General features: G+C 36.9%; 1 protein-coding gene across 3 annotated transcripts in view; it reads left to right on the top strand.

Moving 5' to 3' along the window:
- PTPRD (protein tyrosine phosphatase receptor type D) overlaps positions 1-14848 on the top strand; it is a 397803-nt gene that overhangs the window by 349249 nt on the left and 33706 nt on the right. For all 3 annotated transcript variants that reach the window (XM_082783775.1, XM_082783774.1, XM_082783776.1), the window contains 2 exons: positions 11640-11759; positions 12349-12503. In XM_082783775.1, coding sequence (XP_082639901.1) covers positions 11640-11759; positions 12349-12503 — 275 coding nt within the window. The remainder of the gene's footprint in view (positions 1-11639; positions 11760-12348; positions 12504-14848) is intronic.

Below are 14848 nucleotides of genomic sequence, written 5' to 3'. Positions count from 1 at the left end.
GGAGAGAAGTGAAATTTCAAACATGAAATACAAACTCAGTTAGATACCTTTAGGGATGAAGATCTTTGCTAATTTTGTTTCTTTTTTTTTCCCCTTTGATTCCTTTTGAGTGTTTTTGTGTCTTGGTAGCCTGATCATTATTCTTGCTGCAAGGCAAGATCATTTCTCTCTGGAATTTCATCTACTTTTCATCTTCATGTCATCATTTTTGTTTAAGTTTTTTGTTTGTTTGTTTGTTTGTTTCATTATGTAGTCCTGCAGTTTGATTTTTTTACCTGGATGGGATAGATAAAGATGGGGACTTTAATTGCATCTGCAGAAACAAAGTTGGTTCATTAGAATGAGTTACATGTCTGACTAACTTCAGCTTTGAGAATGTACATATTTTACATCTGAGTACATCAAATGGCAGTGTTAAAATAAATTCATAATTCATATGTTTGCCTAGCAGAAAGCCTTAGGAAAAGAGAAGATTTTTCACTCTTTGTTGGTTTCATTTGAAATATCATCACTTGGATCTCACTTGACATAAGCCAGACTAGAGAAAGAAAGTCAGTACCATCATCCAGCTATCATGCACATAATTTATATCAAAAAAGGATTCACTGGAAGTGAATAGAAGCGTGTTGCTAGCATAATTGTCACATTCATGGGCTTAATATGAATGAAAGAAAAGAAGAATATTAAAGACTGAAAATTAATCATTAAGAGAAGCAGTTGTGTCTTACAGTAAGGAAAGCTATAAAGTGTATTAAGCGGAAATATGTAATATGTTTCTTTCCTACTCCATGGTCCTCCTCTCCTTCTTCTCCTCCTCCAGCAGTGCAATTTTTCTTTTTACTTTTTCCCAGATCTTCTGAATTAATTTAATTTTCTGAGAATTTATGTGCTATAGAATGTGGTCCATTCTTTCAGTCAAGTAAAGTATATATTGATCTGAATGATCAGATGAAGATAAAGAATCTCTTTTATAGAAAATGTCTTTTATAGCAAAAGATAAGACCATCTCATAGAGGAAGCATTCAGTCCTCTTCCCTGTTTCAGAGTAGTATCTTGTGGATTATTTACTTGAAAGAGAATTCAATCTTTTCCTTCTTTTTTATGTTTTTTTTTTTTTTTTATTATTTTATGTATACTTCATTGCTTTGAAACTGATAGAAAATACTCCCTCCTTAACCTCATTGGCAGTATTTTCTATGCTGGGACGATGACATCTAGGATTAGAACCTTCTGCCAAAAAAAACACCAGTAAGATCAAAGTTAAATGGCAATATAACGATCCTAGCAATTATCATTGAATAACAGAATCATTAAGACTGGACAAGATCTCCAAGATCATCTGTCCAACCGTCCACCTACCTCCAATATTACCCACTGGGCCATGTCTCTAAGTCCAACCTTTCCTTAAACATTGCCGGGTATGGTGACCACACCACCTCCTTGGGCAACCCATTCCAATGTCTAACCATGCTTGCTGAGAAGAAATGTAATTTCCAACCTAAACCTCTCTTGGTGCAACTTCAGTCCATTCCCTCTAGTCCTATCACAAGTTGCCTGTGAGAAGAGGCCGATCCCCAGCTCCCTGCACTTTCCTTTCAGGTATTTGTAGAGAGCAATGAGGTCTCCCCTGAGCCTCCTCTTCTCCAGACTAAACAACCCTGGTTCCTTCAGCCACTCCTTATGGTACTTGTGTTCCAGGCCCTTCACCAGCTTTGTCGCCCTTCTCTAGACACACCCCAGGGTCTTGATGTCTTTCTTGTACTGAGGGGCCCAAAGCTGAACATAGTACTTGAGGTGCAGCCTCACCAGAGATGAGTACAGGGGGCCAATGGATACCCTGGTCCTGCTGGATACACCATTCCTGATACTAGCCAGAATGCCATTGGCCTCCTTGTCCACCTGGGCACACTGCCGGCTCATGTTCAGGCAAAAAACAGATCCTTTTCCTCTGCACAGCTTTCCAGCCACTCTTCCCCAGGCTTGTAGTGTTGCATGGGATTGTTGTGGCGAAAACGCAGGACCCGGCACTTCACCATGTTGAACCTCATCCCTGTGGGCTCTACCCTTCGATCCAACCTGTCCAGGTCCCTCTGCTGGGCCTTCCAGCCCTCCATCAGATTGACACTTCCCCCCAGCTTGGTGTTGTTTGCGAACTTACTGAGGGTACACTCAATTCCCTCATTCAAATCATCAGTAAAAATATTAAAGAGAATAGTACCTAACACTCAACCCTAGGGAACACCACTCATGACTGGTTGTCAGCTGGATTGCTCAAATAAGAGCCAGATCCCAGCTATTCTGATGAAGAAAGCTTTAGTTTTCATACTGATATTACCAGCTTTGTTCAAATTTGCTAATGACTGACTGAATACCTGAGCATTCTGATAGCCTTATCTAGTCATTTGGCTGTCAGGAAGTGGTATCATCAATACTGCAAACCAAAAATATATAAATATTTAAGCACAGAATATTCATCCTGTAGTGTCAAAATTGAACATCTTAATACAGTGAGCATCCTGAGATATATGGAATCTTGAGTTTTTACTGGAAATAGGGAGGTAGAAACAAACCTGGTAGAAAAGTCGTATATCCTGTATTTTGTATCCCAGTAGTGAAATAGATGGGACTATTAGTATGGGTGCTGTGTCATTTCTATTTGTTGTGCGGGGCTTCATCAATAAACTTGAGATGTTTCATCCTTAGTATGTTTTGACATGTTATACTGGAGCTATTACAAAATTCTGGATCCAATATAAGTGGTATTAAGTTATCTTCACTAACATTAGTAGAAAAATCATCAGGACATGCACGTAACAATTCATTACAGAATATATATATTCATTAACATATTCCCAAGTGCATGTGTGCTTTACAGCATTTACACAAAATGTAGTTGATTTATGTTCTTGGACATAACAGCTATATAGAAATGTTCTTTTTAAAAGTTGTGAAATGTATTTAAGTATAGGAAAATACAAATAAAATATTATCTACTTTTTGGTGGAACTAGAAAAAAATACATGTATTAATCTGGTGAGTAGTTAATAATTATTCTAGCATACGTATTACTAGATAGCACATAAATTGCAGATAGCATTATTTCATGTCAAGTTACATTATTTTACTAAAGAAGAATTAAATCTACATTTTTTTTTCATTGTTCAGTACCCAGTTTTAGTGGAAAACCAATAACTTCTTATTCAATAATGTACTATTGGAATTTTGTTTCATTTCTTTAGCGTTCTCAGAATACTAAGATGAGTCAGGAGGCGAATGAATGAGAAAGCTGTCTGGCCAAAAGGAAAATAAATAAATAAATAAATAAAAATCTAAACTCATGTACACCATGTGTTCACCAGATTTACAAAAATGAAAATAAAATTGTGTAGGTTTGTACTGTTTTCTTTCACTGTTACAGAATGTGATGGCCATAGTGCAGGAATTCCTGTACCGTTGTAGGAGTTAGAGCAGGAGGAGTCATCGTCTATCTCATCTGAACTGTAAAACTCAGCCATATGGCAGTTCATTTTGGAAGCATTCTCAGGGGCACAGCTCTCATTTAAAAGCAGTCAGTCATAGGTGTTTAATTCATTCAGTGCCCATGGCCTGACCATGACCATGACTAGTGCCATGACCTAATCATGAATGTATGCTAACATAGAGTACACCCACCTAAAGACCATTTTTCTAGGCATATAACAGGTGGAAGTGCTATCCAAAGGGGCCTCAGCTAAAGCTTAGACTGCATGTCACTCAGAAAAAGAGCTGTACACGTTATACTATAAGCAGGGTTAATGTTATGTGAAAAGGCATGCTGTTAACACCACTATATAGGCTGCAAGTAGTTTTCTCAGGCCTTGTCTGGCTATTTTGGCTTATACACATTTGGAGTTGAGGACATACAGAATGAATGTTCCATGTTAGAATATATTAGTAAATTACAGAGAATCTAGAGGAGAACGTCAACAATCAGATGTTGGAGCAATGATATACAGGGAAAAGAATTGGATGTATTTTATATATAAAACAGTGAAAGAAAACATATTACTCTTCCAGCACATGAAAAGCTGTTAAAAAGATCATGGCAATCAACAGTTTTCTCCTCCTGTGGGCCTCTAAGAGAAAGAAATCAACTTTGCAGCAAAGCTGTTGAAAGACCTTCCAGAATACAATGTTATGAATGGAGCAAATTCTGTAGAATTCTTCAGTCTTTTCCACTGTAAGCTTTCAAAACCTAATTGAAAAGGTATTGCAATACCTCCTCCTGTCACAAATGCTTGTCAAAGCACCACCAAGTTTTTCATTTTTTGATTCAGTGCTCATCAATGATGTATTTTTTCACTTTGCTTTAAGGTAAGGTGATAGTTTTATGGAAAATAACATTTTCCTGAGGCATATGTTTAGACAATGGTTTAATCAAAACTGTCCCATGATCAGGATTTGTCCCATGGTCAGGTATGCCAATGACTACCTCAGGTTATGCAGGGCCTCATGCAACCTGGTCTTGAACGCTTCCAGGGATGGGGCATCCACAACTTCTCTGGGCAACCTGTTACAGTGCCTCACCATCCTCTGAGTGAAGAATTTCCTTCTAGCATCTAATATAAATCTCCCCTCTTTTACTTTAAACCATTCCCTCAAACTTCCTTGTTTTTCCTTGTGGTGGTTCCGCTCGAGTGGGCAGCCAAGCTCCACCACAACCACTCTCTCACTCCCCTCCTCAAAGTGGAACAGGGAGAAAATATGATGAAAAGGGCTCAAAGGTTGAGATAAGGACAAGGAGATCACGCAGTAATTATTGTGATGGGCAAAACAGACTCGGCATAGGGAGATGGTAAGATTCATTGGTTATTACTAACAAGCTAGAGAAGTGAGAAACAAAGGAAAGAAACCAAAACCACCTTCCCCCCCCCCCCATCCACCCTCTTCCACCTCCTCTACTATTTTTTTATTGCACAAGTATTGTTATAATTCAGCGTTGTAGAGTCACTTTCTTTTGAAGCAAGACTGTTTGAAAATGTCTTCTGAAATCTTTGTCTGCAAAAGGCTATTGTTAATAAAACCAAAGGAAAAAAGCTTGTCACATACTTCTGTTATTTGTTATTTCAGATTTAGCATAATTCATATGCTATTCTTACAGCAAGGAATACACTGTATGAATCAGCCTGTTATTAGTTTACTATGTCTTCCCTAAACTGCATTTTGCCCTTATAATCTCGTGTCTGTAACAGCTGGCTCATGTGTTAAGAATCACCTGAAGGGGCTTTTCAGCCTGAATGATGGAACTTTGTACTGGGAAATTATTTCTCTACCTGTTTCTCTACCCTTGAATGTCACTAATCCTTGTATTCATATGTTCATATGGAAATACACTTCCTTCAGCTCTGTTGGTGCAAGACATCACCCTCTCTAGTGTCTGTAACTTGCTGAAGTGTGAATATCCACAAATATTCTTAAGAACTCTGGCAGCTACTTAAACTCCTCAAGTCTGAAATGTTCTCAATGTTCTCATTTTTGATGGAAAAGAAAGCATTTATATTTTCTTTTACTTTTGCTTGCAGGGACTGCCCACACTTCCAAGAAGAGTAAGGGTGTTCTGTGTGTAAGAATTGTAGAGAAAGAAATTGTTGAAGGGGCAGACTGAAAGTGGCTGTCATTAGTTATGTCTTTTAGCAGTGTCTACTACTATGGTGCTTACAAGATTGTAAAATATATTTCTAGTCTTTTGGGAGCTGCTCTCATCTCAGATGTGGTGGCTTGGCAGTATGCAACCAGTCATCCAGAGATAGGGACTGTTAGAGGTATGCTTGTCATTACAGGCAATTTAATTTCTCTTCAGAAGCACCAGTGAGTTCTTTCATGTGTGTGTTTCCTTTTCCTTGCCACTTTTAGTGACAGGTAAGAGAACATTAGAGAGTTAGCGGTGGATGTTATTTTTTCTTTATTCATGTAAAGCTGGGGGGACAAAAAAGCTCTCACTGCATACAGGTGAATATAGTCTGCAGAGGAAAAGCTCAACCCTTGAAACTGGGAATTGGGTGGGTAAGAAGAGGATGAGGATCATGAAATTCACCAAAGGCTTGTTGTGACTTAGTCTGAAAATAAATCAACTCCTTCATCTTTATTTTTGTAGAAAGAAACACTTTATCATCACCACACCTTACCACATTAGAACTGTCAGTTTTCTAAACAGCATACACAAGTGAGGAAGAAATTCCCCTTAACAGAAGCATCTTAAGCACGTTAAATGCATTTATCAAACACTAATCAAAATAGACTTGTTGACATTTATTTTTAAAGTTTGGGTGACTCAAGGGGTTTGAGATTTATTTTTTTCTCTGTGTGGAAAATTATTAATGTGTAACCTCTGAAAATAAACTAAGCACTGCAGGGTGGCATTGTAGCATAGTTCATTTTGAAAATGTTGGATAAAACTTTTTACAGGACCTGTCTCTCAGAAAATAGCAACTGAATTAATTATATATATATATATATATATATATATATATATATTATTTTTTTTTTGATGGTGAAAGCCAATGGAAAATGTTCTGATCTCTCACAGAGGTAAATTGTTAGGAGTGTTGGAAATGTAGAATTTATGATCACAGAAACAGAAGTCTAAGAGGTAGGTTAAGTCATATCTTAAGACCTCTTGTCCTGAGAAAAAACAAGAGGCAGAAGGAATAAAATATATAGTTACATCAACTTATGCTGCATATACCCTTCAAGAATTTCAAATTCACATCTGTCTAAAATCATTTTTTCTTTCTAAAAACTTGGTACATATTTTCCTTGGTTCCCAATTTCAGGTAATATATACAATGCTTTACAAATCGTATTTATTTTTGAACGGGTTCCAGTGTCAGCTTCTAGCAACAGTCTTCTGCATAAACTAGTTATCACAGAACATATTTTAGAAAAATTCTAAAATTATTGGAGTTTATTTTAGAAAAAAACTCATAAATGAGTAAAAACAAAATCTGATCATATAAGATCAGGCATATGAGCATATGAGTTTTCTTCCAGGTTAGATGAAAAGGAGAAATTTTGTACAGTTTTCTGAATCTAGTTATATGTTTAACAGTAGATTACTATACTTCCGGTTCCTTTACTTAACACTTCCCCAGTAGTATCTCAGATGGAAATACATTAGAAAACTGTTTTTTGAGAACATATTTGAAAGTTACAACTAGTTAGTTCTGGTGTACAGCATGGTAAAAAGTCCTTTAAGAGAGTGCAACAACAACAACAACAACAAAATAAAATGGGTATTTTCTGTTGTTTTCAAAGGTGTTGGTAGTGTAATGTGTTCTCAGTTTCCATTTAATTTTTGTGTTGAAAATGGATATCTCTCTATTAAATTTGGAAGTTATTTTTCATCCAATCTCTAGTGAGAAAGCTAGTCAGCTTCTCAGGCATGCTTTCTAGAACTGCCATTGCTTCTATGAGTGTATGATTTATGTGTGGGAAATATCTGAAGGACAAAGTGAACTACACATTTAGTAGTAGGTAAGCAGGCACTTTCCTCATATTCATTCTATCAAAAGTGGCATGGAGTCTTCTAAAAATTTTATTCATTTTTAAAAAATCATTCAAATCCAAACCAGTTTAGTCTAGTGTACCTCAACAGGATTACAAACAAAATTTTCCATTAAAAAACATATATAAGGTGTTATCCTATAGGAAATAAAACAAACCACAACTTTTCTGGCTAAAATATAAATAAGCAAGTTACACTGTACCTATGTTAATGATAAAAGGAAACAAAATTTACTATATTAAAATAACTCAATTGAAAATATAGCTTTCTGTCTGATTTTCAGAAGGTGACATGGCTTCTTTTACTATTAGGAATCCTGCAAAATAAATCACTGATATTTATACCTAATATTTATACTTATTGTACCTAATAATTGTTTTTTCGCTCAGTGGCACAAGGAAGGATTTACGTAATTCCTGCATATAAGTATTTTTGTATAGTTTATACACAATTTATATAATTTTCTAGATTGTAATATCAATAAACATTTTTTGTTATTTTGTTTCAACTCCATATCTATAAATTAAGCTATCACTTTCTGTAAAAACTGCATCTAATGAACATTCATCACCTGCTTCAGTGGTCAGTCTTTTATTCTTCTGTTTATGTAGATTACTTGTTCACAAAATGTGATTTCTGAACCATAATTAATCTGTGCCTTCTAATCCTCAAACTAAAATGATTTGAAAGCAAAAGCTACTCATGACTGGCGAATTTGAAAGTATTCTAAGTCTTTAGTGGATAGAATGAGAAAGCTAGAGAACAAATGGGTTTCCAAGATGAATTTTTAAATTTTCTGGTTTAGGGAATCTTTTATTTTATTTTATTTTATTTTATTTTATTTTATTTTATTTTATTTTATTTTATTTTATTTTATTTTATTTTATTTTATTTTATTTTATTTTATTTTAATTTTATTTTATTTTATTTTTTCTGGATTAGTATGATAACCTACATTGTTATCAGAAATACTGTTCAATATTCTGCTGTTGTTTCTTACAGCTTGCTTAATTCTCACTGAATGTGATGAATCTGGCTTAGAGTGATTAATGAAGATATTTGTTAAACAACTACAAAGCATTATTACTGAACTCTGAATACACCTTTCTCTAGTATATGCAAGTCTAATTCATAAGAATTTGTTGTTACAAACAAAACTGATACTGATTCAGTTTAACACATCAGTCAATGAAAGCAAAAGATTTTCCTTTAATCCCCCTACTATTCAGCAACATCTTCTATGATTATTTTAGGAACTTTTCATTCTTTTTCTCAGAGTAACTTCAATTCTAATTTATTTTTTATTTTTTATTTTATTTTATTTTTTTACCTGAAGAAAATCATTGAGTCTCAGAAAAGATTATAAACTTATGGTTCTTCAATGCATCTTCTTACTCAGAATTATTTCAGCTTGTTAATGTTCTAATCTATGTTATTTTTAAATGGAGATTTCTCTGAATGGAAAGTCCAGTGTCTTTTAAAATGTTTTGAATGAATTTTCTCTGTCAAATCATGTTTTTTAAATGTCCATGAGCATATTTTTTTATATGTTTCATAATACTGAGCTGAGAAAGAAATTATATTTTCTCACAATGTACTTAATAGTTGCTCGTGCTTTTATTTCTCTCTGTGTTATTTCTCAAATATATTCAATGTCTTACTAAGATCTTTCTATACACATTAAATGTGTTTTATACTAGCATCAGAGCAATGTTTATGTGTTATGGGACCAATGTGAAATGTATTCCATATGGCAGATATTCAATAGCTTGTATATTTACTCGATTGATACTATTATTAAATTCTACTTTGTGAAAGAGGAATTACTTAGGTCTTTGTCCTGGTTTTGGCTAGGACAGAGATAATTTAATAATAATAATAATAATTTATAATAATTATAATTTCTAATATTTTAATAATTATAATTATAATTATCAAATAGTTATATAAATTATTTATATAATATTTATAATTTATAACATATTTATATGATTGTTTATATATATAATTATTATATAATACATCATTATTAAATATTTTAATTATAATTATAATTTATAATATTTTGATAATTTGTAATATAGAATTTATAATAATTAATAGTGGCAATACCGGTTGTTCTCTGGATACCCAGTACCCTGAGCTAGTGGAAGGGGATTGGGAGCAGAATGTGGCCCTCACTATTCACAAAGAAATGGTTGGTGACCTGCTACAGCACTTGGATGTGCGCAAGTCGATGGGGCCGGGTGGGATCCACCCGAGGGTACTGAGAGAACTGGCAGAGGAGCTTACGATCATTTATCAGCAGTCCTGGCTATCGGGGGAGTTCCCAGTTGACTGGCGGCTAGCAAACGTGACACCCATCTACAAGAAGGGCCATAGGGCAGACCCGGGGAATGATAGGCCTGTCAGTTTGACCTCAGTGCCAGGGAAGCTCATGGGGCAGATTATCTTGAGAGTCATCACGCGGCACTTGCAGGGCAAGCAGGCGATCAGGCCCAGTCAGCATGGGTTTATGAAAGGCAGGTCTTGCTTGACGAACCTGATCTCCTTCTAAGTGACGTGCTTGGTGGATGAGGGAAAGGCTGTGGATGTGGTCTACCTTGACTTCAGCAAGGCTTCTGACACCATTTCCCACAGCATTCTCCTCAAGAAACTGGCTGCTCTTGGCTTGGACTGGCGCATGCTTCGTTGGGTTAGAAACTGGCTGGATAGCCGGGCCCAAAGAGTTGTGGTAAATGGAGCCAAATCCAGTTGGAGGCCAGTTACTAGTGGCGTTCCCCAGGGCTCAGTGCTGGGGCCAGTCCTCTTTAATATCTTCATTGATGATCTGGATAGGGCATTGAGTGCACCCTCAGTAAGTTTGCAGATGACACCAAGTTAGGTGCGTGTGTTGATCTGCTCAAGGGTAGGAAGGCTCTGCAGGAGGATCTGGATAGACTGCACCGATGGGCTGAGGTCAACTGTATGAAGTTCAACAAGGCCAAGTGCCGGGTCCTCCACCTGGGGTGCAATAACCTCAAGCAGCGCTACAGGCTGAGAGAGGGGTGGTTGGAAAGCTGCATGGCAGAGAAGGACCTGGGAGTGATGGTTGATAGTCGGCTGAATATGAGCCAGCAGTGTGCCCAGGTGGCCAAGAAGGCCAACGGCATCCTGGCTTGCATAAGAAACAGTGTGACCAGCAGGGCTAGGGAAGTGATTGTCCCCCTGTACTCAGCTCTGGTGAGGCCTCACCTCGAGTACTGTGTTCAGTTTTGGGCCCCTCGCTACAAGAAGGACATCGAGGTGCTTGAGCGGGTCCAGAGAAGGGTGATGAAGCTGGTGAGGGGTCTGGAGAACAAGTCCTACGAGAGGCTGAAGGAGCTGGGCTTGTTCAGCCTGGAGAAAAGGAGGCTCAGAGACGACCTTATTGCTCTCTACAGGTACCTTAATGGAGGCTGTAGCGAGGTGGAGGTTGGTCTGTTCTCCCACGTGCCTGGTGACAGGATGAGGGGGAATGGGATAAAGTTGCACCAGAAGAGTTTTAGGTTGGATGTTAGGAAGAACTTCTTTACCGAAAGGGTTGTTAGACATTGGAACAGGCTGCCCAGGGAAGTGGTGGAGTCACCATCCCTGGAAGTCTTTAAAAGACGTTTAGTTGTAGAGCTTAGGGATATGGTTTAGTGGGGACTGTTAGTGTTAGGTCAGAGGTTGGACTCGATGATCTTGAGGTCTCTTCCAACCTAGAAATTCTGTGATTCTGTGATTCTGTAATTTTCCTTCTAGTATGCACTGCTTAGCTGCTGGCCAGGTTAAACCATAGTCATAATATTTTTAGCTGTTGTAAATTGATTTTTTTTAATTGTATCTATACTTACTGATATTTTTGACCATCTATACCATTGAATGTATTACCCGTTATGGAAGAAGTTATTATAAGCATTACTATCAGAAAAACAATTCTTATGGAAAATAAAATAGATTTATTGTGTTGGATTCATAGCATTTGTTGAACATTCTGACTCCACATACTTTGAAAGCCTACAGTGATATATGCTCAGGTGTGTAACAAACGACAGTTTTAATGTCTGAAATAATTCTATATTCTTCGCTGCAGGTGAAGTGTGATCAGTACTGGCCAAGCAGAGGCACAGAAACTTATGGACTGATCCAAGTGACCCTTTTAGACACTGTTGAATTGGCAACATACTGTGTTCGTACATTTGCACTTTACAAGGTATTTAATTCCTTTCCTTTTCCCTCTTCAATTTCCACTTTCTCCCCCCCACCTTCCCTTCATGAAAAATTTCCCCTTCATGAAACACTTCTACTGATAGAGTATATTCTTATCTCAGCATGGAGTTTTGTAGGTTAATACAAAATTCTCACTGTGAAAAACAACTTAACTGAATGCATTTATTTTATATTAACTAAATTGACTATTAACTGACTGTTGAATATTAAATTGACTATTAACTGAATGCAATTATTTTATATTAACTAAAGCACAGCCACTTGCTTTGATGCATTAGTTTGCCATATAGTTAAAGCTCATGCGTTGTTTGAAGCATGTAATACAGAATGTAAGAAACATTTCCCTCCATAGCTTGAGTTCGGTTTCTGTGTTCCCAAATGGGATTTAAATGATCTTCTCCTCTACATAAGCTACTGCAGTTGTTTCACTCAAGAGTGCCAATATGACATCAAATTAAAATTTTGTCATGAAGGTTTTGTTGTTTTTGTTTTGTTTTGTTTTGTTTTGTTTTGTTTTGTTTTGTTTGTTTTGTTTTGTTTTGTTTGGTTTGGTTTTTTTTTTAATTCCTTAGAATGGTTCAAGTGAGAAAAGGGAAGTGAGGCAATTCCAGTTCACTGCCTGGCCTGACCATGGTGTCCCAGAACACCCAACACCATTCTTAGCTTTCCTGCGACGAGTCAAGACCTGTAATCCGCCTGATGCTGGACCTATGGTCGTGCATTGCAGGTAAGCCCAGAATTTTATTATGTCAAAATTATTGCTTTTAGGTTTATTGAAGATTAAACCATTTTCTTCTTTCATACAGACTTCTGTGTCTGTCAAAGAAAGAGATGGTTACTGAAAATTATGGACCAGAGTATGGCACTGCCAACTTGGATGGGTCAAAATTATTTTATATGGTCTGTGCAAGAGGAATTAATTTTAGAATAACCAGCGGTTTGCAGGGTGAAAGCATGACACTAGTCTGCAGGGAGAATGCAGAAGTATCTGTGTCTTTCAGATGGTGGCACGAAAAAGAAAATACGATCCTATTGGTTTAAGAACCTGCATATTGAAGATTATTATTTAAACAATAAAACACCTTTTGAAATTATTACTTACATTATGTATGAAAGTAAAGAACATTAAAATTAAGAACAATAAATGGCAACTTTGACTGAAAATAGGTTAATGTGTTTTCAAGGAAAAACCCTTGAGGACTGTGAGGAGATGGAATGGTAAAGGGCATAGCTGGGGTATGAGCTGAGGCTGAGGTCAGTGTCTGGGAAATGAGTGCTCCATGCAGTTTGCAGATCTCCATACAAGGGATGAATTAATAAGCTTTAAAAAGAACATCAGCTCCTCTTGATGGTCTGATAGTAAGGGAAATAAAAAGGAAGAGAAGGAGGTTCTTCAGAAATATCTGAAAAGAGCAAGTCTTGTAGAAAGCCTTAGAATCACACTAAAAGAATCACCAGCATACATCTGCCTATTCTGATAGAAAAAATCTGCAAGATGGAACCCCTTCACTCCTGCATTATGTTGTTATAGTTTACAAAGTTTACTGTGCTGTTCCTTTCAAAGTGAATCCCCAAGATCAATGATTTCTGTGGAATTCATTTAAGTATATCTTCAACTAATAAGGCTAATGACTACTCCTTATTCACTGAAACTATGCATGCATAGTGTATTTGAAAAGCAGTCTTGTTTTTGTTGTCCAACAACTGAGGATAGGAATTACCAGGATTAGAGCACACCAGTCTTTTACTTCTCACCTTTTACATGTTTGTAAGCCATCCACGGAAGCTGGTTATATGAACATTTCTAAAGTGATTAAAAGAGACTTTTGTAAATGAGACAGGAAAATAAAATCAACGGGAAAATAAAATAATCAGTACTTAAATGTGGAAAGCCACAGATCAGAGAACATGAGACAGAGATTTAATGCTTATTGAAATGCCATGGTTAGAACCTGGAGTAATTATAATAGTATTTCAGTAATAATATTGCAGGCTGAGGGAAGTGATTCTCTCCTTCTCTACTTCTGCCCTTGTGAGGCCCCACCTGGAGAGCTGAATCCAGGTTTTGGGCACCCAATATAAGAAGGATGTGGACCTGTTACAGCCAGTCTAGAGAATGGTCATGAAGATAATTAGAGGGCTGGAGCAGCTCTATTATGAAGGCTGGGAGAGCTGGGGATGTTGAGCCTGGAGAAGAGAAGGCTCTGGGAAGACCTTATCACAACCTTTTAATACTTAAAGGTGGCTGATAAAATTGGGAGCAAGTTTTTCCTTGGGCAGACAACAACTCGATGATGGGGAACAGTTTTAAACTAAAAGAGGGGAAATCTCAATTAGATGTTAGGAGGAAATTTTTCACTCGGAGGGTGGTGAGGCACTGGAATAGGTTGCCTGAAGAAGCTGTGGATGCCCCATCCTTGCAGGTGTTCAAGACCAGGCTGGACAAGGCCCTGGGCAACACAAAATAAATAAAATAGGGAATAAATAAAAGACTCAGGTATCTGCATTTTGATCATTGGCAAATAATCCTACATGTATATTTATTCTGTATTTATATGTAGTTATTGTAAGTGAAAGGTTTAGCCCAAGTTTTCCCTTACTACATGCTCCAAATTAAGACTGACCTACAGTTGTCTTTCAGTACACTTTACATTAAGAGAATTTTCCAGTTTGATGGTTTGAGGAGGTCACTATACATTCTATAGGGAATAAGGGTAGTGGTCACTGCTGCTTCACATCACTGCTTCATGAACGTGGCCCCAGAGAACTTTGTATCAAAGCCTTAGTAGCTGATAAGCTACTGTAATATCCTGTTCCTGAGAAATGCTTGCTGAGTGTATGAAGAATTTAATAACAAACAGTGTGCTTATTAGGGAGGTGCCTGAGGTGAAAGCAGTGACACCTGAAGAACCCACTCTATAAAGATCTGAATAAATTCTATTTACATAGCAGTGACCAGAAAAAAAAAATGCATGGTCTGAAGCGGTGAAATTAACTGTGAGTACAATATAACAATTACCATCCAAAATTTTTTGACTTGACAAGACACGTTCTGATAAGTGGAGGTCTAAC

Source organism: Aythya marila (assembly GCF_965140915.1).
Source record: "Aythya marila genome assembly, chromosome: Z".
Lineage (NCBI taxonomy): Eukaryota > Metazoa > Chordata > Aves > Anseriformes > Anatidae > Aythya > Aythya marila.
The sequence above is the reverse complement of the archived record's forward strand: the minus strand, read 5'-3'. Positions and strand labels throughout refer to the sequence as shown.